The following is a 21,453-nucleotide window of genomic DNA, read 5'->3' on the forward strand; positions in this document are numbered from 1 at the left end:
AGCATTACTATTGGGGTTATTTTAATCACATTGTCTCTTCCTTATTGAGTTATCCCTTTCTTGTTTCTGTACTACTTGCTAGCTCTATCTCAAGATTGTTCCAGTCATTGTTCACAATACAACATAAATCCTAGCCTCAGGTTCTCTTTCACTTTCCCCTATTGCCAGTCAGTCCTCAATCCTCTGCAGTCAGAAATGGTTCTATCTATGGTCATCACTTACCTTGAAATCACTCCATCTTTTTACCCTAGTCTTCATCTTTCTCAGCTACTCTGAAGCAGCTCATATTATTGTCCAAACTAGAACTCTTTTGTAGAGTGAAAGGAGGCACTAACCAAACTCGGTTTTAGGATAGGAGGTATAAATTAACACTGTTCCTGGCAAACTGGAAGCACTTAAAAAACTCCTTTATAGCTATCAGGGTGTTCTTTGAGCTCAAGTTTTAAAAGGACATATATACATAGGAAAAATTTTTAGAAGAATATACACGAAACTTAATACTGAAATCATGGAGGTTTGGGGGCAGAATGAGGTCTTTTATATTTTATTTTATACATATCTGTATGGTTTGGGTTTCTAAAAATATGAGCATATGTGCCTTTTGTATTTAAATATTAAAAAGAAATTAGTAATACTGTAGACAAAAGAGGTGGTACATGATTACAACCACAGTGTACTCTAGGCTAAAACATGGAAAAGGAGTGAAGCTTGGGAAATATTGTTGATTGAGAGCAATGAAAAGGACCCTAAAATTTGTATTTTTGTCTTGGAGAATAAAAGGATGGAATAAATGGCTAAGAGAGAACGACTGTACTCAACCCCTAATTTCTTTTTGTCTTATCGATAAAGGAGAGTAATCTTTGGCTTCCCTGATGGCACAGTGGTTGAGAGTCCGCCTGCCGATGCAGGGGACACGGGTTCGTGCCCCGGTCTGGGAGGATCCCATATGCTGCGGAGCGGCTGGGCCCGTGAGCCATGGCCGCTGAGCCTGCGCGTCCGGAGCCTGTGCTCCGCAACAGGAGAGGCCACAACAATGAGAGACTCGTGTACTGCAAAAAAAAAAAAAAAAAAAAAAGGAGGGTAATTTTCAAACTATAAAGGATACCATATCAATTAAAAATGTTTTATTTCCACATTTATAAGCAGGTACCTAAGTTATTTCAAATGAGTTCTAATTCTCTAGACTCCCCCCAGTAAAAAGACTGGGTTTGGTGCTCCTTCTTTGTGTTCCATAGAACCTTGAACTTCTATCAGAATCATTATTTCACTGTTTTATTTATTACTTTTTAAAAATTTTATTTATTTTTGGCTGCGTTGGGTCTTCGTTGCTGTGTATGGGCTTTCTCTAGTTGTGGCGAGCAGGGGCTACTCTTCCTTGCATGCGGTGGCTGCTCTAGTGGAGCACAGGCTCTAGGCGCACGGGCTTCGGTAGTTATGGCACGCGGGCTCAGCAGTTGTGGCTCACGGGCTTAGTTGCTCCGTGGCATGTGGGATCTTCCTGGACCAGGGCTCGAACCTGTGTCCCCTGCATTGGTAGGCGGATTCTTAACCCCTGTGCCACCAGGGAAGTCCCTGTTTCACTGTTTTAGAAATTATCTATTTCTTTTCAACCAGACTATAACTTCCTTGAGGTCAAGGACTGTATTTTGTTTATCATTATATTCCCTTTCAGGAGGGCTTGGTAGAGAACAGTCAGTTGAATGAATGATAGCGTGAATATGAACTAGAATTCTCACTGTAGGCATTTAACATTGGAGAATGAATCTGCAGTGTATTTTTCTCTCACATTAGTCTCATGTGGATTGACAGCTTTCCTGGGCCAGTCTTCCATGAAGGCTTCTTTCATCTTGTGATGCTGTTATCTTCAACTGTGGCCTCCATGGTTGCCAAAGAAACGGAAGAGAGGATTGGAGAATCACATGAGATGTTTTTAAGGGGTAGTTGTAGAAGTGGCTTATGTAGATGGCTCCAACCTGACAGCAAGGGGGTCTGGAAAATGCCATCAATCTGTGTCTTAGTCTATTCTGGCTACTGTAACAAAATGCTATAGAATTGGTGGCTCATAAACAATAGAAATTGATTTCTCACAGTTCTGGGGGCTGGGAAGTCCAAAATCAAGGCGCCAGCAGATTTGGTGTATGGTAAGGGCCTGCTACCTGGTTCATAGACTGCCATCTTTTTGCTGTGACTCACATGGTGGAAAGGGAAAAGGAGATCTCTTTCTTTTTTTAATTTATTTTTTAATTTTTTTGCTGCACGGTTTGCGGGATCTTAGTTCCTCTGACCAGGGATTGAACCTGGGCCCCCGGCAGTGAACCTCCTAACCACTGGACTGCCAGGGAATTCCCAGGAGGCCTCTAATCCCATTCATGAGGGCTCCACCCTCATGACCTAATCACCCCAAAAGCCCCACCTCCAAATTTCATCATATTGGGGATAAAATTTCAAAATATGAATTTTGGGGGAAGACACAGATGTTTGGTCTATAGCATCCTGTGTGCCCAGGAACAGGAAAAAGACCACTGAATATTTATAAGTGAATCTACAATAATCTTCTCTTTGGTTCACCTGTTTCATTTTTCACATTTAAAGAACAAGATGTAACTCCTTACCCCTCACATTCCTCTTAAGAGAAACAGCCCCAGCTTCCGTCAGTTGCTGCATCCAGATCAAATCCAGAATCTGATGCCCACTAGTTTCTACTAGGTCCAGATGTGACTTCTTTTGGATGGGTACCTGTGAACTTAAAAGACATGTTTTTTGCCTCCCATCGCAAGTCACACCCCACATGCAATGGTGGAGCAGGCAGTTGTCTCTGCCATGGGTATTTACCTTTCTAGTTTCTAGTGATTTAGAATGCTTACTCTCACTCTCCACATACTCATTTCCTTATGTCAAGTTCTGGGAGTAAAATTAATAATTAGATGACTGTGGGCTTCCCTGGTGGCGCAGTGGTTGAGAGTTCCCCTGCCGATGCAGGGGACACGGGTTCGTGCCCCGGTCCGGGAAGATCCCACATGCCGCGGAGCGGCTGGACCCGTGAGCCATGGACACTGAGCCTGCGCGTCCGGAGCCTGTGCTCCGCAACGGGAAGGCCACAACAGTGAGAGGCCCGTGTACCGCAAAAAAAAAAAAAAAAAAAAAAAAGACTGTTGGTAAGCACAATCAAAGAAAATAGCATTAAATGTTTTTTGTGTATAATTTCATCCGGGTTATGATCAAGCCCTTTCCCCTTCTAGAATATAATATAGAGTATGACTTCTAGTAAAGAGAATGATATGCTTTGTTTGACAGTGGTGGATAAATTCTGACAAAAACATCTTCCTTTTTATAGGCTTCATGCAGACTTCTGTTGGATTTATTATTCCCAAGATTATAGTTTACCAAGCCCTAGTATGATTTAGCCTCTTGTTAAAACTTAGGAGGCACTATAGTTATATACTTGAAAGTCATATCAGAATAGTTCTGGAATGACATTTGAGATGCATAATATAATTTTCTTATCTAGAAGGTGGTATTTCTTAATCTTGTCTTTGAAATTTTGGAAATTCAGCTTTGTTTTTGCTGCTTTTGGTGGTAACATTAAAATTTAACAATGTCTTTGTCTTTCATAAACACCTCTCTCTCATTCGCTCTCCCTTGCCACCCGCCCCACTACCACCACCAATTTCATCTTCACAGCAGGCCTGTGAAATAGTCATAGTTTTCTTTTACAGTTGAGAAAACAGACGTAGAGAAGTAGACATACAGTGAATTAACTCTCAGAACTGAGCCTTGAGCCTGGATATTCTGAATTTGTGTATTGGGTTATATGTATTCCTTTGCTCTGTTATATCTAAAGCCTGATTTTTTTTTTTTTTTTAAAGCAGAGGCACAAGTAGAGCTCTGATTCATGAATTTGCCAGTGGTTCTTCCTTTTTGTGTAACCTTTAGTCATAACATGCCCGTAAGATTGTCATTTTTTTAAATGACAACTTTATTGAGATACAATTCACATCCATTTTAAAGTATACAATTTGATGGGTTTTAGTATATTCACAGAGTTTTGCAACTATCACCAGAGTCAATTTTAGAACATTTTCATCACTCCAAAAAGAAATTCTGTACACATTAGCAGTCACCCTTCAATTCCCTCCCTCCCGCAGTCCTAGGCAACTACTAATCTACTTTCCTATTGACCTATTTGTGGATATTGCATGTAAATGGATTCATAAAATATGTGGTCCTTTGTGACTGGCTTCTTTCACTTAGGATAATCTTTTCAAGATTCATCTGTGTTAGCATGTATAAGTACTTCATTCCCTTTTACTGCTGAATGTTTCATTGTATGGATTTATTTTATCATTCATCATTTTATTTATCATTATTGTATTTATCTGTTCATCTGTTCATGGACACTGGGGTTGTTTCCACTTTTTGGCTATTTTGAATAATGCTGTTAGGAACATTCATGTCCAAGTTTTTGTGTGGACATAAGTTTTCATTTCTCTTGGTTATATAGTCAGGAGGGGAATTTCTGGATTATATGTAATAGTAACTCTATGTTTAACCTTTTGAGGAACTGCTAGACTGTTTTCCAAACTAGCTGTACTATTTTACATTCTGTCAGTTTCTGGATTGTATTGTTTGAACTCATCCTTTTTGTAATCCAGTGAAATCTGTCTGTATCCTTTTAGTTTACCTGCCTCTAGTGCCAAGGTTTCCTATCCCTGACTTACAGGAGGACATAATTGCCCAAATCAAGGCTAACAATGGGCTGTGAAAGGTACAGAATTAGTTGATAACACATTTTCCTCCCCCAGACGTTTTTGTTTGGTAGATATGTCTTTAAGTACATTTTCTCCATTTCTATTTATGAGTACATACTCTTTGTACCGAGTTGGCACTGTAGTAAATAGAAAGTAAAAAAGTGTAGTTCTTACTTGAAAGGCCATTATGGTATATTTTAAAATTTTGCTCCAGGGCTTTTTTTTTTTAGTTCTCTAGCTAAGTTTGTTACTCTGTGGCGCTAATAAAATGAAGACTGATAAATTAGATTCCTCAGTGCTCTAGTTTTCTTTATATGGATTACTGTTAGGAGACCATAGACTGTTTTAAAATTATTTCTTTGATCGCAAAGAAGGTCTTTGGGTGAGCTAAGCATAGATTCATCACCACTATTGGAAAATTACAGTATTATCTGACCTTATGTAAATACTGTCATCTTCAGGTGGGAGGGACAGCACATTTATATTATATCAAGAGCCTGTATTTTGTCATTTGTGAAATGACATAAATAGATAAACTAGAAAGTTTAAGTAGATAAACTAGAAAGTTGAATTTTTCTTATCTTTAGCCTTGCAGTTTCCAGTCAAAACGTGTTTTCCAGCGTTAATCCATCAGCACATTTTTCTCCTATGCCTTTCAGTGAGGTTATGTTATACATTTGTAATACAATTAAATTCTCTTGTCACAGTATGTATACCATTCTGGAATTCCTTGACTTCCTGGTTGGTTTTGGTATCTTTTATCATACAGAAGTTTTGAATTTTTGTAAAATCAGTCTGTTTTCTCCTTTATGGCTTTTGAATTTAGTATCATGCTTAGTAAGGGTTTATCTACCTCAAACTTCTTTGTTTTTTTCTTCATATGCTTCTATAATTTTGTTTCTAAATTTAGAGGGTTTTTTAAAAATTTATTTTTAGCTGTATTGGGTCTTCATTGGTGTGCTCAGGCTTTTTCTAGTTGCAGAGAGCGGGGGCTACTCTTCGTTGTGACGCACAGGCTTCTTGTTGCAGTGGCTTCTCTTGTGGTGGAGCACGGGCTCTAGGCACGTGGGCTTCAGTAGTTGTGGCGCACAGACCTCAGTAGTTGTGGCTCGTGGGCTCAGTAGTTGTGGCTCTCAGGCTTAGTTGCTCTGCAGCATATGGGATCTTCCCGGACCAGAGCTCGCACCCATGTCCCCTGCATTGGCAGGCGGATTCTTAACCACTGCACCACCAGGGAAGTCCAGGCAGGTGGATTCTTAACCACTGCACCACCAGGGAAGTCCCTAGAGGGTTCCTTTTTAATGCCCCTTTTTTCTTTATCTTTATTGGTACCTTTGAAAATTTAGGCAGCATTATATAATGAGTTGATATGCCATAAGCAAATAACCAAGAGTATTTGGTTTTATTTATTTTGTCATGTTTTCTCATGAGGAGTGGCTGTCCATGAGAAATTGTATGGGCCTTGTATTTAACTTGTATTTATTATTTACCTTGTCTGAATTGTTAAATTTAATCATATTAAATAGCTGTATTCCCACCGGATATGTTTATTTAAACTTGTTTAGCAAAGTTACTGCCTCTGTGAGTTCTTACTCTTTGTAGTGGTTGGCAGTACTCTTTGTCAGCTTGAAATACTTTAAGTGTTCATAATTTGTATGGCTAAGCACACTAAGCATACTTCTACTATAACTAGTAATTCTAATCAGAAAACTCTAAAATCAGATTCTTTGTCATATAAAAAACCAGGGGAAACTTAGTAGTATTAACCATTGATCTTTCATTTATGGATTCTTAAACTGTTTCAATGAAAATGCTTTTACCTTAGAAGGAATTAGAAAAGGTGAAAATATGGGGACAAAACAGTATAGTGTGAAGAATATTTTTTAGATTACTGGTAACCTGATTAGAATTTATTTTTATTTTTGGCATGTAAGTAATTTGAATATAAAGATATTTCTGTTAAATAAATGATGAGATGATAGTGAGATTGCCATACTTACTGTTTGAGAATAAAACTGTGTGTCTGGTAAAATTTTAAACCAACCAGTTTGTATCGAGTTTGGATACCTTATCCTGGTAAACATTCTGTGTTGAGTAAAAATCCTGGTAAACCTTTTATTTACCTTGAATCTGAAAAACACTTTTTTCATTTAAAAAAGAGAGAGAGCCTCATGTGAAAAAAAGTACATCTCTAACTCTAAAATATAATAGGGATTAATAAAATAAATGTAAGGGAAACAAAAGGAAACAGTTACCCTGTAATTTATTAGTTAATATTAGGCTGCCACTTGAGTAGCTAGATGATTTTAAAAACAGATCAAGACGTTGATGCTTTTGTATAATTGTTTTACAGGTGAAAAAAGCCAAGATGCAGGAATCAGGAGAGCAAACTTTAAGGTATACAGAGTTGAATTTCTTTCTAATGACCTACTTATAATTGTTTTTACATGCTGATTAGTATATGGGCATGATTTGTGTTGACTACCCTCTTTTTGGTTTTTAGCATCAGTCTTTACGTTTTGAAATTATTTGGTTTAAGGTGAAGATTTTCCTCTAAAAGTTTGTCCTTGAAACACATAGGTGCTGATTTTTTTCATTTATTCATTATTTATTCAACAATATATACCAATCTCATGGTATCTCTCAGATCCTGTGATATGTGGAAGAGACACAATGGTGAATATTCTTCAGTCAGATGTACTGTATACTTAATAGGGAAGACAGAAATAAGGAAAATCCAAGGGGTTAATCATTAATTACCAAATGGATATGGGACACCTTAGTCATTAGCTTGGCTCCCCTTGTAGAAAAGAGGCAGCTTCTTTGCATGTCATGCTCTGGTTTCCACAACACCATGATTTTCAGTTGTCCACAGTTCTTACCTTCGGTTGTTTGTCTAACAACCATATGAACCGGTAACTGCATCACCTCTAACATCTAAATTTTAAGAATCCTACTCCTATACCACCACACACACTATCATTCCAGCTTATTTATTCTATTGTCACACTAGCCCTGTGTCTTATACACTTCCAATTAAATGATCTGTCATATTTTCACTATCAAGCATTGACCCTTTCCCCAAAAAAGACTTCAATAACTCCATTTCCCCCTTTTCCCAGCTCCTGGCAACCATCATTCTGCTTTTTGTCTCTGTGATTTTGAGTACTCTAAGTACCTCTTATCAGTGCAATCATAAGTTATTTGTCTTTCTGTGACTTGCTTATTTCATTTAGCATAATGTCTTCATGGTTTATCCATGTTGTAGCATGTGTGAGAATTTCCTTCCTTTTTAAGGCTGAATAATACTTCACTGTATGTCTATTCCACACTTTGTTTATCCATTCTTTAGTTGGTTGTGTTAATTATTGACAAGAGTTCTATTGAATGAGAATGAAATATTTGTGGCACTTACTTTTGGAGTTTGGGTGTTTTTGCTCTTTTCTGGAGGAGGGAAATTTTATTTTGGAGCATTTATTTTAATATACACACATTGTTAAGTAAAATTTATGTTTATATAACTGAAAATAATTATATTTTGAGACAGTAATAATTTTTCTAGATACAATAACTTTAAATATTTAACAAAGTACTGGAGTTAATTCACTGTCTTGGTGCTGTGGTTTCTATTTAATCTCTAGATACTCAGTTGAATAGGTAGGGGATTTTGCTATAAGATTACAGGACCATAGGATTTTAGGCACTGGTCCATTGTATGCCAGACCATACAAATATACCTTCTAAGATACAGGATCTAGAAATAGTCTTTCAACAGTGGGTATAACAGTGAACCCCAGACTTATTCAGGTACACATAGAAGACCAGTCATTGTAGTCAGAAATGTGAAGTTCTGTCTGGGCTTATGCCTTTCTCCTTGGAATCTTATTTGATTAGGCATAAGATGGGGCTCACAAGTCTGTATTTTTACCACTCAGGTAATTATAAGAAGTAAGCCATTTTGGGAAACAATGATGTAACTATTCAGTATGACCCTTACCCTCAATTCCCATAGTAATATCTTGGTTGGTATATTAAGCGCTATTCCAGAAGTACAGACAGTTGAGTAAATATATTAAAATAAACTTCATCTGGGGATTTACCTTTAAAAATTAATTACATCTTAGGGAAAATTGTTTGAACATTGAGAATATACCCGGAAAAAAAAAACTTTATTATGCTTGAATATTAGAGGTCCATTCAGAAAAGATAATGAGAGCTTTAAGAATTTTGGTACTGTGTATTTTTTTTTATAAATAACATTTCTTTTTAAAATTTTTTTCTTTTTAAAACTACTCTTTCCAGATATGTGTAGTGTCTGGGACAGTGTCCTCCACGTCTCCCTAGAGTGTAGAACAGCAAAGCAGATTTCTTGCTAGGGAACATGAATGTGGGAAGAATACCTGGGCTGGGGAGAAGTTGTATTGTAATAATACTAGCTACAGTTATATTGTACTTTGTTCTAGTCTCTGTTCTAAGTACTTTTCATGTATTAACTCATTAATTTCTATAACAGCCCTAAAAGGTAGCTTCTATAATTATCCCTCATTGACAGTTGAAAAACTGGAGCACAAACAAGTTCAGTGACTTGCTTAAAGTCATAAAGCTAGTTTTGGCAAAGTGGAATATGAACTCAAGCAATCTGGTTCTAGAATCCACACTCTTAAGCACTGTGCTATACTGGTAGTTGGGGAATATGTGGAGAGTGGAGTAAGGTAGAAGGAAGAGAGAGGACATTGTGAGGGATGAAAGTATAATCTCCAATTCAGAATTTCAGTGAGGATCTTCCCAACATTAAAGTGTCTAACATAATGACTTGTCCTCCCAGTTTACATGACTTACCTTTTACAGTTTCTCTTAATTTGTCTTATAAGTTTTTTTAAAAAGATGTTGCTAAGTTTTGGGAATGATAAAAATAAAAATTTGTTTATTTTTAATTGGGGGAAAGGAAATACAGCGGAATGTACCATTTTAAGGTTCAGAACCCCTTCTTGGAAGCAAGTGTGTATGATTTGAAAAAACTTGTCAAGTGATTATGAGGACCATTGTCTGAAATCAAGCATCTTCCTACTTCCCTTTGGTACTTTGGAAATAAAGTGACAGCAGTTTTTGGTGTTGTGGAACTTTTCTTTTACCATGTGGTCTTCAGAGAAAATCCAGCTTGCCTGTGGCTTAGGTGGAATTTCCGAGTGATACAAAGATTGAAGTGATGACGAAGAACAGTAGAATGCTGAAGGTACTAGCCCTGGCCCTAGCTCTTTAAGTAGCCGCTAAAATCCAAGAATAAGTATTTCATAAAGTAGACTTACCTTGCCTCTTAACTTACCTAGGAAGAAAGGGTTTGATTTAATCACTTTTAGCAATGCAGCAGGTCAGTCAGGGGCTAATGTATCATTTTGGTTTTCCCAGTCAAGTAAGCAACTCCGAAGTCAATGATCAGAAACCTGAAACTTCAAGCCTTGCTTCAAACCTTACCATGTCGGAGGAAAGTAAGTACCATATTCTGTGCACCATGGAAGAGGTGTTCCTGTGACCAGGTGATGCTATTCTTTTATAATTGGTTTTCACTGATTGCCTTGTTTGTCTCAGAATATCCAGAATCCTTTCATTGCCTTGTTTGTGTGTTCATCCTTGTGCTCTCCTATAAGCCTTATTGACATACCAGCTAAGGAACAAAATCACATGGAATTCACTCCCCAGGGATTGGTGATTGTGTTTTTGTTTTGAGGTTGGATGTTCTAAAGGTAATAAATAGTGCCTTACTCAAAATCAGAAAAGTTTGTGGGCCAACCTCTGTTCCTCCAGAGGGCTTGATATTTTTCTACCTTCCTAATAACCAAATAATTCTACCTATCCATCTAGGCCAAAAAAAAGAAAAGTAATCCCCTGAGAGCCCAGGATTGATACTGGGCCCTGAGGGAGATCCATCTCAGGTATCCACTTACCAACCCTTATTCTCTTGTAAAACAGTTATATTCATGCATTAGACAAAAATTTGTAGAATGTTCTTTTTTTTTTTTCCTGTGGAGGCATGAGCTTTCTCTGACGTATCATGGTGGTATGCTCCATAGGGCAAATAGTCCTCCTTGAAATTAAAGTAAGTAAGATCTTACGGAAAAAACCTGAACGAACTTTTTGGCCAACCCAATAGCTGTGCCCTTCCATATTTTCCCACACACTTTGAAAGGATAAATTTGTGTAAGACGCTTTTTGAAAAGACATTTATTTGGGGGATATATCTTAAGATGATTATGCTTAACCTTGTATAATTCCCATGTGTTAAAAAATGGTGTGCCTATTTAAAAAAAAATGGTATGTCTTGAGTTGTATATATTATTTCCTCAAAGATGCTGTTCCAGTGGTTCTCAAACTTTCAACATACCTAAGAGTCATCTGGAGAGCTTGTTTGTAATGTAGAATTCTAGCCTCATCTTCAGTGATTATCATTCAGTAGACCTGATGTGGATGGCAATCTGCATTTCCAAGAAGATAGCTAATTCTGATACATATGGGAAACTGCTCTAATCAATGAAAAGTGTCTACTCTAATTTTTTTAATATCTCACTCATCCCCAAGAAAAAGGCCTGTTCCTTATATACTTCAGGGCCCAGAGGTAAGTTGTCTTCTTGCTTCTTGAAAAGCATTTCTCTTTTTTTCTCAAAAAACTCTAGTTCCTTTGAAGTCTATATTTATGCCCCTCCCCCACATTTCTTTTTACCTCATACTGAACTCCTAGTCATTTTGCTCTTTAAAGACTAGATCTTCTTTTTCTTCTCCATCCAGACTCTTATTATTCTTGGTAGTTTCAACATTCATGTAGATGACCTATCCAATACCCATAATGTCCTTCTTGTTTTCCTGTCCCTTTTTACTCAGCATAGATTCTATGGTTCTTTATTATAATTACTCCCTTACAAATATCTTCAATAATTTGGCCTCTTGTACTCTTCTTGCTAAACCCCAGCCATAATTTAATCCAACTCTCCACCTTCTCTATAAGTGCATTAAAATAGCTGAACATTATTGGATGAATTATACACCTAGCTGACTATTTACTCACAGGGCCTCAAGTGGGCACCCTACTACATTTCACTCATGAGTTTTACCTTTTAATATTTCACACCACTTCTTTCCTCTCGAAGCACCCATACTCATTCACCTTTCTTCATGCTTACCTGATGATTCCTTCTCAAATAGAAGCTCTCTGTGACAAGAAGCTCCCTTATTATCCTACCACCACCGGATCTTCAAAGCTACTTGTGTTTGTACCCATGTTATCTTCATTCTTGTCAGAATTGGAATAGTATTCTTGCTCCTGTCAAAGGTAGAACCTTTTATTTGTGCTTCATACCTGTCTGTTCTCACCTCCCCCAAGGACTTTGGTACTTTGGTTATCCTAATACCATTCCTGCATCGTCATGTTCTTCTCTTCTTAATCCATCCTGTCAGTAAAGAGACATGATTCAGTATCTACCATCTTAAAACACAAAACCGTCCTTTGGGTCCACATCCCCTGCTGGATATAGACCTTCTCTTTGTTCCATGACCCATTGGAACCTCTGGAAAGAGTTGCCCTCACTTGCTTTCTCACCTCCCATTGGCCCTTCACCCCTCTCAAATTTAGCTTCTGTCACCACTCTTCCAATGAAATTGCTTTTGTCAAGGTCATTAGTTACTTTCAGTAACTGAAAGTGCTAGTTCTAGTGGACATTTCTCTCCTTGTATCCTGCCTCCCACTATTTTTTCTCCCACCTTTCTCCTTTGCTGGCCTTTCTTCTACTATCTGAACTCTGAATGTTGGTGGGCCTCAGGATTTGGTTCTAGTCTACCATCTTTGCTCTTTCTGCATCCTCTCATCCATTACTACATTACTTTAAATGTTTTATACATTGTTAATGAATTCCAAATTTGTATTTCTAGTCTGACTTCTCCCCTAATTTCATTTGTGAATCCAGCTGCCTACTTGACATCTCCACTTAGATATTTAAAAGGAAAGTCATACTTAAAATGTGTGAAAGCTTTTTATTCCCTTAGCCCTCACCAAATCTGTTCTCTTCCTGAACTTCCCCATATTTGGAAGTGGTTTCACTATCCTTCTAATTACTCAAGCTGAAAACCTAGAAATTATCCTGTATTCCCGTTTTCCTCATTCCTTACATACAAATTCATCAGGATGTCGTGTTAGTTTTACCTTCAGGATATATTTCAAGGTTTTGCTTCATCTCCACTGCTTTTTTTTTTTTTAACCAGTACAAAGTTAAACACATCCAGATTTATTTACACAAAGCTAAAGAAATTTGGGTTCTATTTCCATTTTGTGTAATTTTATTCTGGGGTCTGGCTTTGTTGTGTAGCTGACATAGGTCATTGAAACTTGATTATCCCACCTCACATGCAATTTTTTGTCACAAGGGAACAGAAGACTTGGGTATTTAGCGCACATACAATAATGATCTTAATACTTTTGCAATTTAGTAGGAAGGCAGCTGTCCCACACCTTGGCAAGGGGACAGAGAAGTTACAGATTTTAAGCAGGTTATGCCTTGACTCTTTTTTTAAAAAATTATTTATTTTCTTTATTTATTTTGGCTGCAGTAGGTCTTAGTTACGGTACATGGGATCTTCCTTGAGGTATGCAGGATCTTTCATTGCGGCACATGGGCTCTTCGTTGCGGTGCATGGGCTTCTCTCTAGTTGTGGTGCGCGAGCTTTTCTTTCTCGTGGCGCGTGGGCTCTGTAGTTTGCGGCATGCGGGCTCTCTTGTTGAGGCGCACAAGCTCAGTCATTGTGGCGCGCGGACTTAGTTGCCCCTGGCATGTGGGATCTTAGTTCCCTGACTAGTGATAGAACCCTCGTTCCCTGCATTGGAAGGCGGATTCTTCACCACTGGACCACCAGGGAAGTCCCTTGCCCTGACTCTTGATAAGTTCCCAAGTACTGCAAAGATCAAGACTCATTCATTCTCTAGAGAAGTAAAAATTGGCCTATATCTCCCAGGATGTTTTGTGGACCTCTTCTAGAATTAAATTAAATCAGAGGAGGAGAAGGATTTGGGTTTTTGAATGTACTTGTCAGCAGAGAAGGAACCATTATGTAGAATTTCAAATGAACTTCCATTCTATGCGATGAATGCTAAGAACTTTAGATCTAATTGAGGTCCCCTTCATTTTTGTCAAAGTGATTATGGATTAACATAATCTGCAAATTGCCATTAAGTATTTTCAAAGACTTTGAACAATGGCAGTGGACAAGATTCATGATAAACTCACAGATGATGATTTATCGTACTGTTGGGCATGAATTGTCCCTGCATCTGATCTTGATCAGGGTTCCCTTTTTGGGTCAGACACTCAGGGAACCCAGCTGGACATAAAGTTAGTTGGTTCACCCTTAGTCCCTAATCACAATAGAGCAACCTCCTTTATAGTTGTTGAATGAAGTTCTTGAACAGTTGAGGAGTCTGGTACAAGCTCTGTGTGATGTTACTCTGTCTACAATATGGACTGAAATAGTGCTAATGAATAGGATTCTGCTATCTGTCAAACTTGAGTTGAATATTTACAGTATTTATCCCAGATGAAATCATTAGGGTCAAGCCTCATGACGGTATCTATTCTGGATGAAGTCATGGAGGTGAAGAGGACACTAGCTGTGAAAGTCTCTTTACTTGATGGTTTATCAGAGTATTACATCAGTTCCTCAGGTGTGTGTCTGCTTTGCCAAACGTAAAGCCTTTACTACAAAGCTGAAAAAATAGTAATACAGAAGCATACTTACGTCTTTCTGCTGTTGATTATATACAGCAGTAGCTACAGTTTTCTAATAAAATTGAGTTCTTGCTCCAAATCTGTCTTCCTGCAAGTCATTCTTATGACCTTTTATTCAGAATAGGGTAAGCACCCAGAGAATGAATAAGCTGAAGAAGTATAATGTGGTTTCCTAGACATAGATCTTGCATTTTAAGTTTGCCTATGAGCACAGCTGAGAGCTTAGGAAGTTGCTTCATCTATGGTTGTAGATCAGTGATGGGTGAAGGTGGAGGTCTGTTGGTACTGACTTTCGAGTGCTTTGCATTCTAGCTTCTTTTACTGTCTCTAAAAGTCTCTAAACCCATTATTAGAAGAGTGAGGTATTTCCTACTGCATAGTCTTTCTAAATTTCTGATGCCCAAGTTGTATTCTGTTATTTAGTTTGAAAGACTATACAGTGAGACATGAAATTTCCCCATTTCATTTTTGAAATGTTCTAACTTTTTCCTGGTGATATCTTTCTTTCAGTTATGACATGCACCGATTACATCCCTCGCTCATCCAATGATTATACCTCACAAATGTATTCTGCAAAGTAAGTTGAATAATTATTTCAAAAATCTGTATGCTTTTTCTCTAGATTCATTGCAAAATTTAACTTGATATTTAAGTTATTAAGTTGACATTTAACTTATTTTCACCTTTCTTGTTCTTCCCTACTCCAGTTTTTTCATTCTCTCTAAATATAGTCTATATAACATCCTTTTAAAAAGTTGATGATTGTCTGGAATAGATCACTGTTACCCAGGAGCTTGCTCAAAATGAATAGGCACTGAAAAATGCAAAATACCCTTAGTGATGTAAACATATTACTGATTGACCTCTGCTCATTCTGTCTTTGCTCTACTTTAATAGAGAGATCAATTTAAAAAGCTAAAGCCAGCCTCAGACTGGGACTTCTCAGCCTAATCTATGTTCAGTTTATTGTTTTAGGAGTGTCCTGAAGAGTAGAACTAGGCTTGAGATTAAACAGGTTTAGTGGGTTGAAGTCATTAAGAGGCAATATTTTGGGCCTCATGGGGTAAGATCAGCATTTAAGGTCCACTAAGTTAATCATCTCCAAGATGAGTAGGTGCAGAACAGTGTGTATATCGAGCCAGCAGTTGTGCATTGATAGAGTGAGCCTACATACATAGATACATACAAGTGTGCTTTATTAAACTGGGATCAATTCTGATGTGCTTACATAGGCAGGGTACATAAGGAACACTCACCTTTGGTAACAGAGGTGAGTGATATGTATGGGTATGTTATAAAAAAACTTTTTCCTTTTGAATTTTGCGTCAGTTAAAAAAATGAGCTAATTGAAAAGTCAGCTCAATGAGTTCTTCAAATTCTAACCTGGTATTAACACTAATAGCATTCTTGGGCCAGTCATTTTCATGTGGTTTTCTTCTTCTGTGAAATGACCGAACCTATTCTCTGAGATCATTATGAAGAAGATAAGAAAATAATTTGAGCTATAAAGACACTATATAAAAAATGATATTATGATCTTTATCATATCTGGAGGTTAATCCATTTGAAATCACTAAGATTTTAAATCATTCCCACGTGATTTGATTAACAACTACAACCTGAGCTATTTTCTGGTCTCAGATCTGGCTAAGAAGAATAGAAATTTTCAAATTCAGTCTTTTAGGGTCTACCGAGATGTGAATATTGCATATTCCAAATTCATTCATTTGTTCAAAAAATATTTGTATACCTGCTGTACTCAGGACACCTTATTAGCTATGTCTTCTATCTTTTTCCTTTTTAATTTTTTAAAAATTTATTTTATTTATTTATTTTTGGCTGTGTTGGGTCTTTGTTGCTGTGAGCGGGGGCCACCCCTCGCCATGGTATGCAGGCTTCTCACTTTGGCGGCCTCTCCGATTGCGGAGCACGGGCTCCAGGTGGGTGGGCCTCAGCAGTTGTGGCTCTCGGGCTCCAGAGCATAGGCTCAGCAGTTATGGCGCAGGGGCCCAGCCACTCCGCCGCACATGGGATCTTCCCGGACCAGGGCTCGAACCCGTGTCCCCTGCATTGGCAGATGGACTCTTATCCACTGCGCCATCAGGGGAGTCCCTATGCCTTCTATCTTAATGCAGACCTCCTTACCACCTAGCTAAAACCATTGCATTTTTTAATTGCCTCTATTTCAACCACCCTCCGCAATCCATTTTACAAAGAAATGTCAAACCAATCTTTATTAAAGAACAGCTCTGATCTTGTCATTCTTTGCTCAACAATTTCAGTGACTCCCAGTTGAACACTTTTAGCCTCAAATTCAAGGTCTTTGCTGTCTATCTTCTTATACTTTGCCTTAATATAATATGTGCTCCTTGCAGGCTGAAGCCCTTCCTCTGTACCTTTGCCAGAGTTTTTCTCTTTTCCTAAAACACCCTTTCTCTCCCATTTCTGCACATGCTATCTGCTCAGCTCACAGACCATTTCTTTATAGGCTTCCTTCATTTTCTTCTTCCCCAAAACTGGGGGAAAAAAATCTTTTCCTTTCTGAAACACCCCTTTCCCCCATTATGTTATTGTTATGATCTATATGGTACATATGACACTTTCTTGCTTATGAGTACAGCGTAACTTATCAAATAAAATAACCGGTATCTAAAAATTCAGTGCATAAAATGTGGCACCATCTTATTCCATGGATAAAATGACCAGGTCATCTAGCTAGTTTAAAATCCCAGAAGTTTCACTGTTAAGTTCAAATCTCTAGCTAAACCTGATGTGGTTGGCACCAACTAGTGGCAGTACTCTGGCTTAAGTATCAGCGGGGCAATTCTGTGTCCTGTCTAGAACTTCCTGGATTTTATTAGTTATGTGACTTCTATTTTATAGGCTCGATCTGGGGATATTGGGCCACACCTGTACTCCCTGTCTTCTAATATGGTTGCTTGCCTTTTCTCTGCCAGCCTCACCCTCTTCTCTAAGTCCCACTTTCCCTCTCAGAACTTTAGTTTGGCCCAGAGGGCTAGGTGGAGAATGGAGCCAATTGCCAATCCTGTTCTGTCCAGTTTTATGTCATTTTAGGGTTTTATTCTATATTTAGACATAAGGGCATAAACGAGTTTAGTCCATACTTGCATCTCACATAGGGCCTTGCATGTGACACACCACAAATGTTTGAGGCATAGTAACTGGACCTTGGGAGGAAGATATTTGAAGCTATTAAATTTTCTGTAAAATTGTTAGGTAGGTGACAGTAGAACCTGGAAAGGAAAAAATAATTCTACTTTCTGACCATAGTAAGAGACATTTTACGTGGCAGGTTAGTCTCCTCATTGCTGATGCTTTGCTGTTAGTGGTATTAGCTATTTCCCCTACTTTTCTCACATGAAAGTTTTTGTTTTCTTGAACTTTTCTAGACCTTACGCACATATCCTCTCAGTTCCTGTTTCGGAAACTGCTTACCCTGGGCAGACTCAGTATCAGCCACTGCAGCAGTCTCAACCCTATGCTGTCTACCCTCAGGCAACCCAAACATATGGACTACCTCCTTTCGGTAAGGCATTCTATTGTGAGGAGTTGCTAAGAATGTTGATTTTATCCCCCAGAAATTTCCGTCTTTCCCCCAAAAGCGAGCACGGCTGATCAGGAAGCTGAGAGATGCCACGCTGTTCTTGGCAGAGCACCTGCTCAGGCACAGGTGTGATAGAAGTTGGGTATGCAACTTTCCAGCAGTATATTGGATGCGTGTCATATAAAATCATAACTTCTCAATACTCAGTTGTCTATCTGCCATAATGTAGCTATTTCCAGGATACTAAGTCTTGACTGTAAAGCTTGGAATCTTCAAGTGTTTGGAAACTCTTTGAGGAATTACAGTTGATTTGACTTACCATACAAAACATGATACCATGACAAATATATTTTGAGGTGGCTAATTTCTTGCTAAAACCAAGTAATCTACATATTCCGGATGGAATATACCTTATAGTTTTCTGCCCCCACCAACCCTGCTCTGTTTTGTCAATTTCTCCCTCTCCTTCCCTGCTGCCCCAAACTGATCAGTTGTTGCTCTGCTGAACCAGAAAGTCGTCTTAGAGGGGGAAATCCCCAATTTTGTACAACCTTATCATGTGCATAGAGAGGTTTGTTCTTTGGTTTTAGGTATCTTGTACATGAACTATAAATTAGAATGATTTACTAGAAGTCAGTTTGAGGTTCTTTGGGCACTTAATATCTGTGCTTTTTTTGTGTGTGTGTGAATTGATAGATATTGTCAGTGTGCTTTATTGCCCCTTCCCTGCTTTCCTAGAACTGTTGTCAGAAAATTAAGAAAATACTGTATTTTTTAAAAAATATTCAATATGTTAATAAAATTATAACTGTGTAGCCTTTATTGAAACTAGCTAGGAATTAGAAAAATCTTTCAGGTTGCCACAGATTCTGGGTGTTTTGCCTTTCGTTTTGAGATTCCTAGTTTTCCTGGCCGATTTGGCTGCTCTTTTATGATACTGACAGCTTTCTTATCTTGAGGCTTGTTAGCATTCTTTAGCTCCTGATAACTACTGGGAACAAAAATTGGGGCTTATGTTTAATGGTAGTGGTAGTTGATAACTTCATGAGAGAAGAGAAACAGAAATGCTCTTGTTTTCCTGTTTGTACACCCATGCCTCGTGCCTGTCGGTATATACTAAACTTTTATGTTTCTGATATATTTAACCAGACAAGACTGAGCAGTCCTTTTGGAAGCAGGACTCTGTGAATATGTTTGTGTTTATTTCTTTTTGCATATATTAAAGCTAATTTATCAGCAGCTGGCTAACAATAGGCTAGCAAGTATAAAGTATTTCACATTTTTTTTACTCTCTGTTTTTATTTAAATTCTTTATTAGAAAGCCAAAAGCGCTTTATGACATTGTTGAACAGTTGATTGATCCTACTGTTCAGTGTTAAATAAAACTCCTATTATATCTCTGAACTCAGATTTTGGAATACCTAGCACAATGCCATGTGCATATAGGTCCTAGATATTATGGTATCTTTTATAATCACAGCATTTCTCTCATTTTAAAGAAAGAAAGAAAAATCTGTAAAATAGGTAGATCCCTGTTAAAAACTTGAAGGAAACAGTATTTATTTTATATAGAAATATTGGTTATAACAGGCTCTTTTATTAATCTATTTCTGTTTAATAATTGGGGGTGAGGGAAACTTGTTTAATAAGTTTTTCTTATCAGTAATTCAGAGAGAACTGTTCATTAGCTTAATTTGCCTTTGAATGATAGGTATGGCATATTCTTAAATTTTATAAAGGAAATTTTAAGGAAATGTTTATAATACTTTGTGTGTGTGTGTGTGTGTGTGTGTGTGTGTGTGTGTAATGCTTTTTAAAGTGCCTGTATTTTTGAAAGACATTTTCTTATGTTTTAACACATGGCTTCTTTTCTTTTATATCACTCAGTTGTAAAACACTCCATTTCTTCCTGTATAGCACAGGGAATTATACCCAATATCTTGTAATAACCTATAATGGAATATAATTTGCAAAAAACAAAAAAAACTATCACTATACTATACACCTGAAATTAACACAGTATTGTAAATCAACTATACTTCAGTTAAAAAAAAAAAGACTCCATTTCTTTTTTTCTTGTGAAGATTTTGGTAATTTTATTATCTTAGTGTTACCTGTTAGCACTAAAACTAGATTAGCTAGTCTGTTATTTTATTTCAGATGTAAACAGAGCTTTAGAAAATCTTACTGTGATACGATTGTATGTTATATATTTATACAGTAATAATATATTGTAATAATATTGAGTGCTTACTACGCAAGCAGTATGCTGAGAATGAGTGCTTCACACTTTACATTACTTTCTTATGTAATCCTCAGGACCACCCTTAAAAAGTAAGTGGCAGCATTATCCCTTTTTATAGATGAGGAAACAGGCTTAGAAAGATTAAGTGACTAACCTGAGGTCATACAGTTAGTAAATGCCTAGGATTAGAAGTGCACCCCGGTCTGTTTAATTCCAGAAGTGCTCATAAATTTAGGTCTGTATGAAAAAGTTAATCTCACAGTTGACTTTGAAATTTAAAAGTTTCCTTCTTTTAAAGAAGTGAGAAAAGACTAGAGGAAATCTAGGAAGCCCATATTATGACTAATCTTTAAAAGTAAAGGAATGGTGGTCATATCTTTTCAGGGCTACATAGAAATCTGGTGAGATGGTAGAATGAGGATTTGAGGTTCCAGTGATCTGCATGAGTACATGTGAGAGAAAGGGTACTCGTTCGTTTTTAGGGGCTCATAAAAGATTGGCTTAACTGCCATTGTTCTACCTTCTTTTAAAAGAACTTTAATATGAGATGGAGATTTGACAGTATGTATTGAGTCTTAAGGATGTTCATGCCATATCCCTCAGTAATTTTACTTTTAGGGATTTATCCTAGGGAATTAATTAGAGATAACCACAAAAATTTACTACCAAGATATTCATCACAGCATTATTTATAATAGCAAAAGATTGGAAACAACAGACATATTGAATTGAAAGGTATATGTTAAATTGCAGTGTATCCATAGAATGGAAAACTGTGTAGCCATTATAAATCATATTCTTAAAGAATATTTAGCGTCTTGAAAAAAGTTTATTATTAATTGAAAAAAGCAGTATATAAAACTAAAAATATAATATACCAAGTTAGTAGTTTTTAAAAATATGTACATAAAGAATAATTTGGAAGAAAAACTGAATGTTAACAGTACAGGCAGTACAGATTTGATCTCAATTACCAAGGAATCATGCAAAGTGAGGACACAGTTCCAATGTGTACAGGTTTCAGTTAACACAGTCCCGTGCAAAAGTGAGAATTGTCTGTTTTTTTGTTTTTTTGCGGTACGCGGGCCTCTCAACTGTAGTGGCCTCTCCCGTTGCGGAGCACAGGCTCCG

The 21,453-nt window shown here is 37.4% G+C and overlaps 1 protein-coding gene across 10 annotated transcripts in view; it reads left to right on the forward strand.

Annotated features, from left to right (window-relative positions):
- EYA3 (EYA transcriptional coactivator and phosphatase 3) overlaps positions 1 to 21,453 on the forward strand; it is a 104,812-nt gene that overhangs the window by 40,581 nt on the left and 42,778 nt on the right. For 9 of the 10 annotated variants that reach the window (XM_082677397.1, XM_082677405.1, XM_082677406.1 and 6 more), the window contains 4 exons: positions 7,102 to 7,145; positions 10,155 to 10,234; positions 15,023 to 15,089; positions 17,923 to 18,059. In XM_082677397.1, coding sequence (XP_082533523.1) covers positions 7,102 to 7,145; positions 10,155 to 10,234; positions 15,023 to 15,089; positions 17,923 to 18,059 — 328 coding nt within the window. Of the gene's footprint in view, positions 1 to 7,101; positions 7,146 to 10,154; positions 10,235 to 15,022; positions 15,090 to 17,922; positions 18,060 to 21,453 lie in introns of those variants that run through there. The other variant, XM_082677398.1, reaches the window with a different exon arrangement.

Source organism: Grampus griseus (assembly GCF_964374135.1).
Source record: "Grampus griseus genome assembly, chromosome: 1".
NCBI lineage: Eukaryota > Metazoa > Chordata > Mammalia > Artiodactyla > Delphinidae > Grampus > Grampus griseus.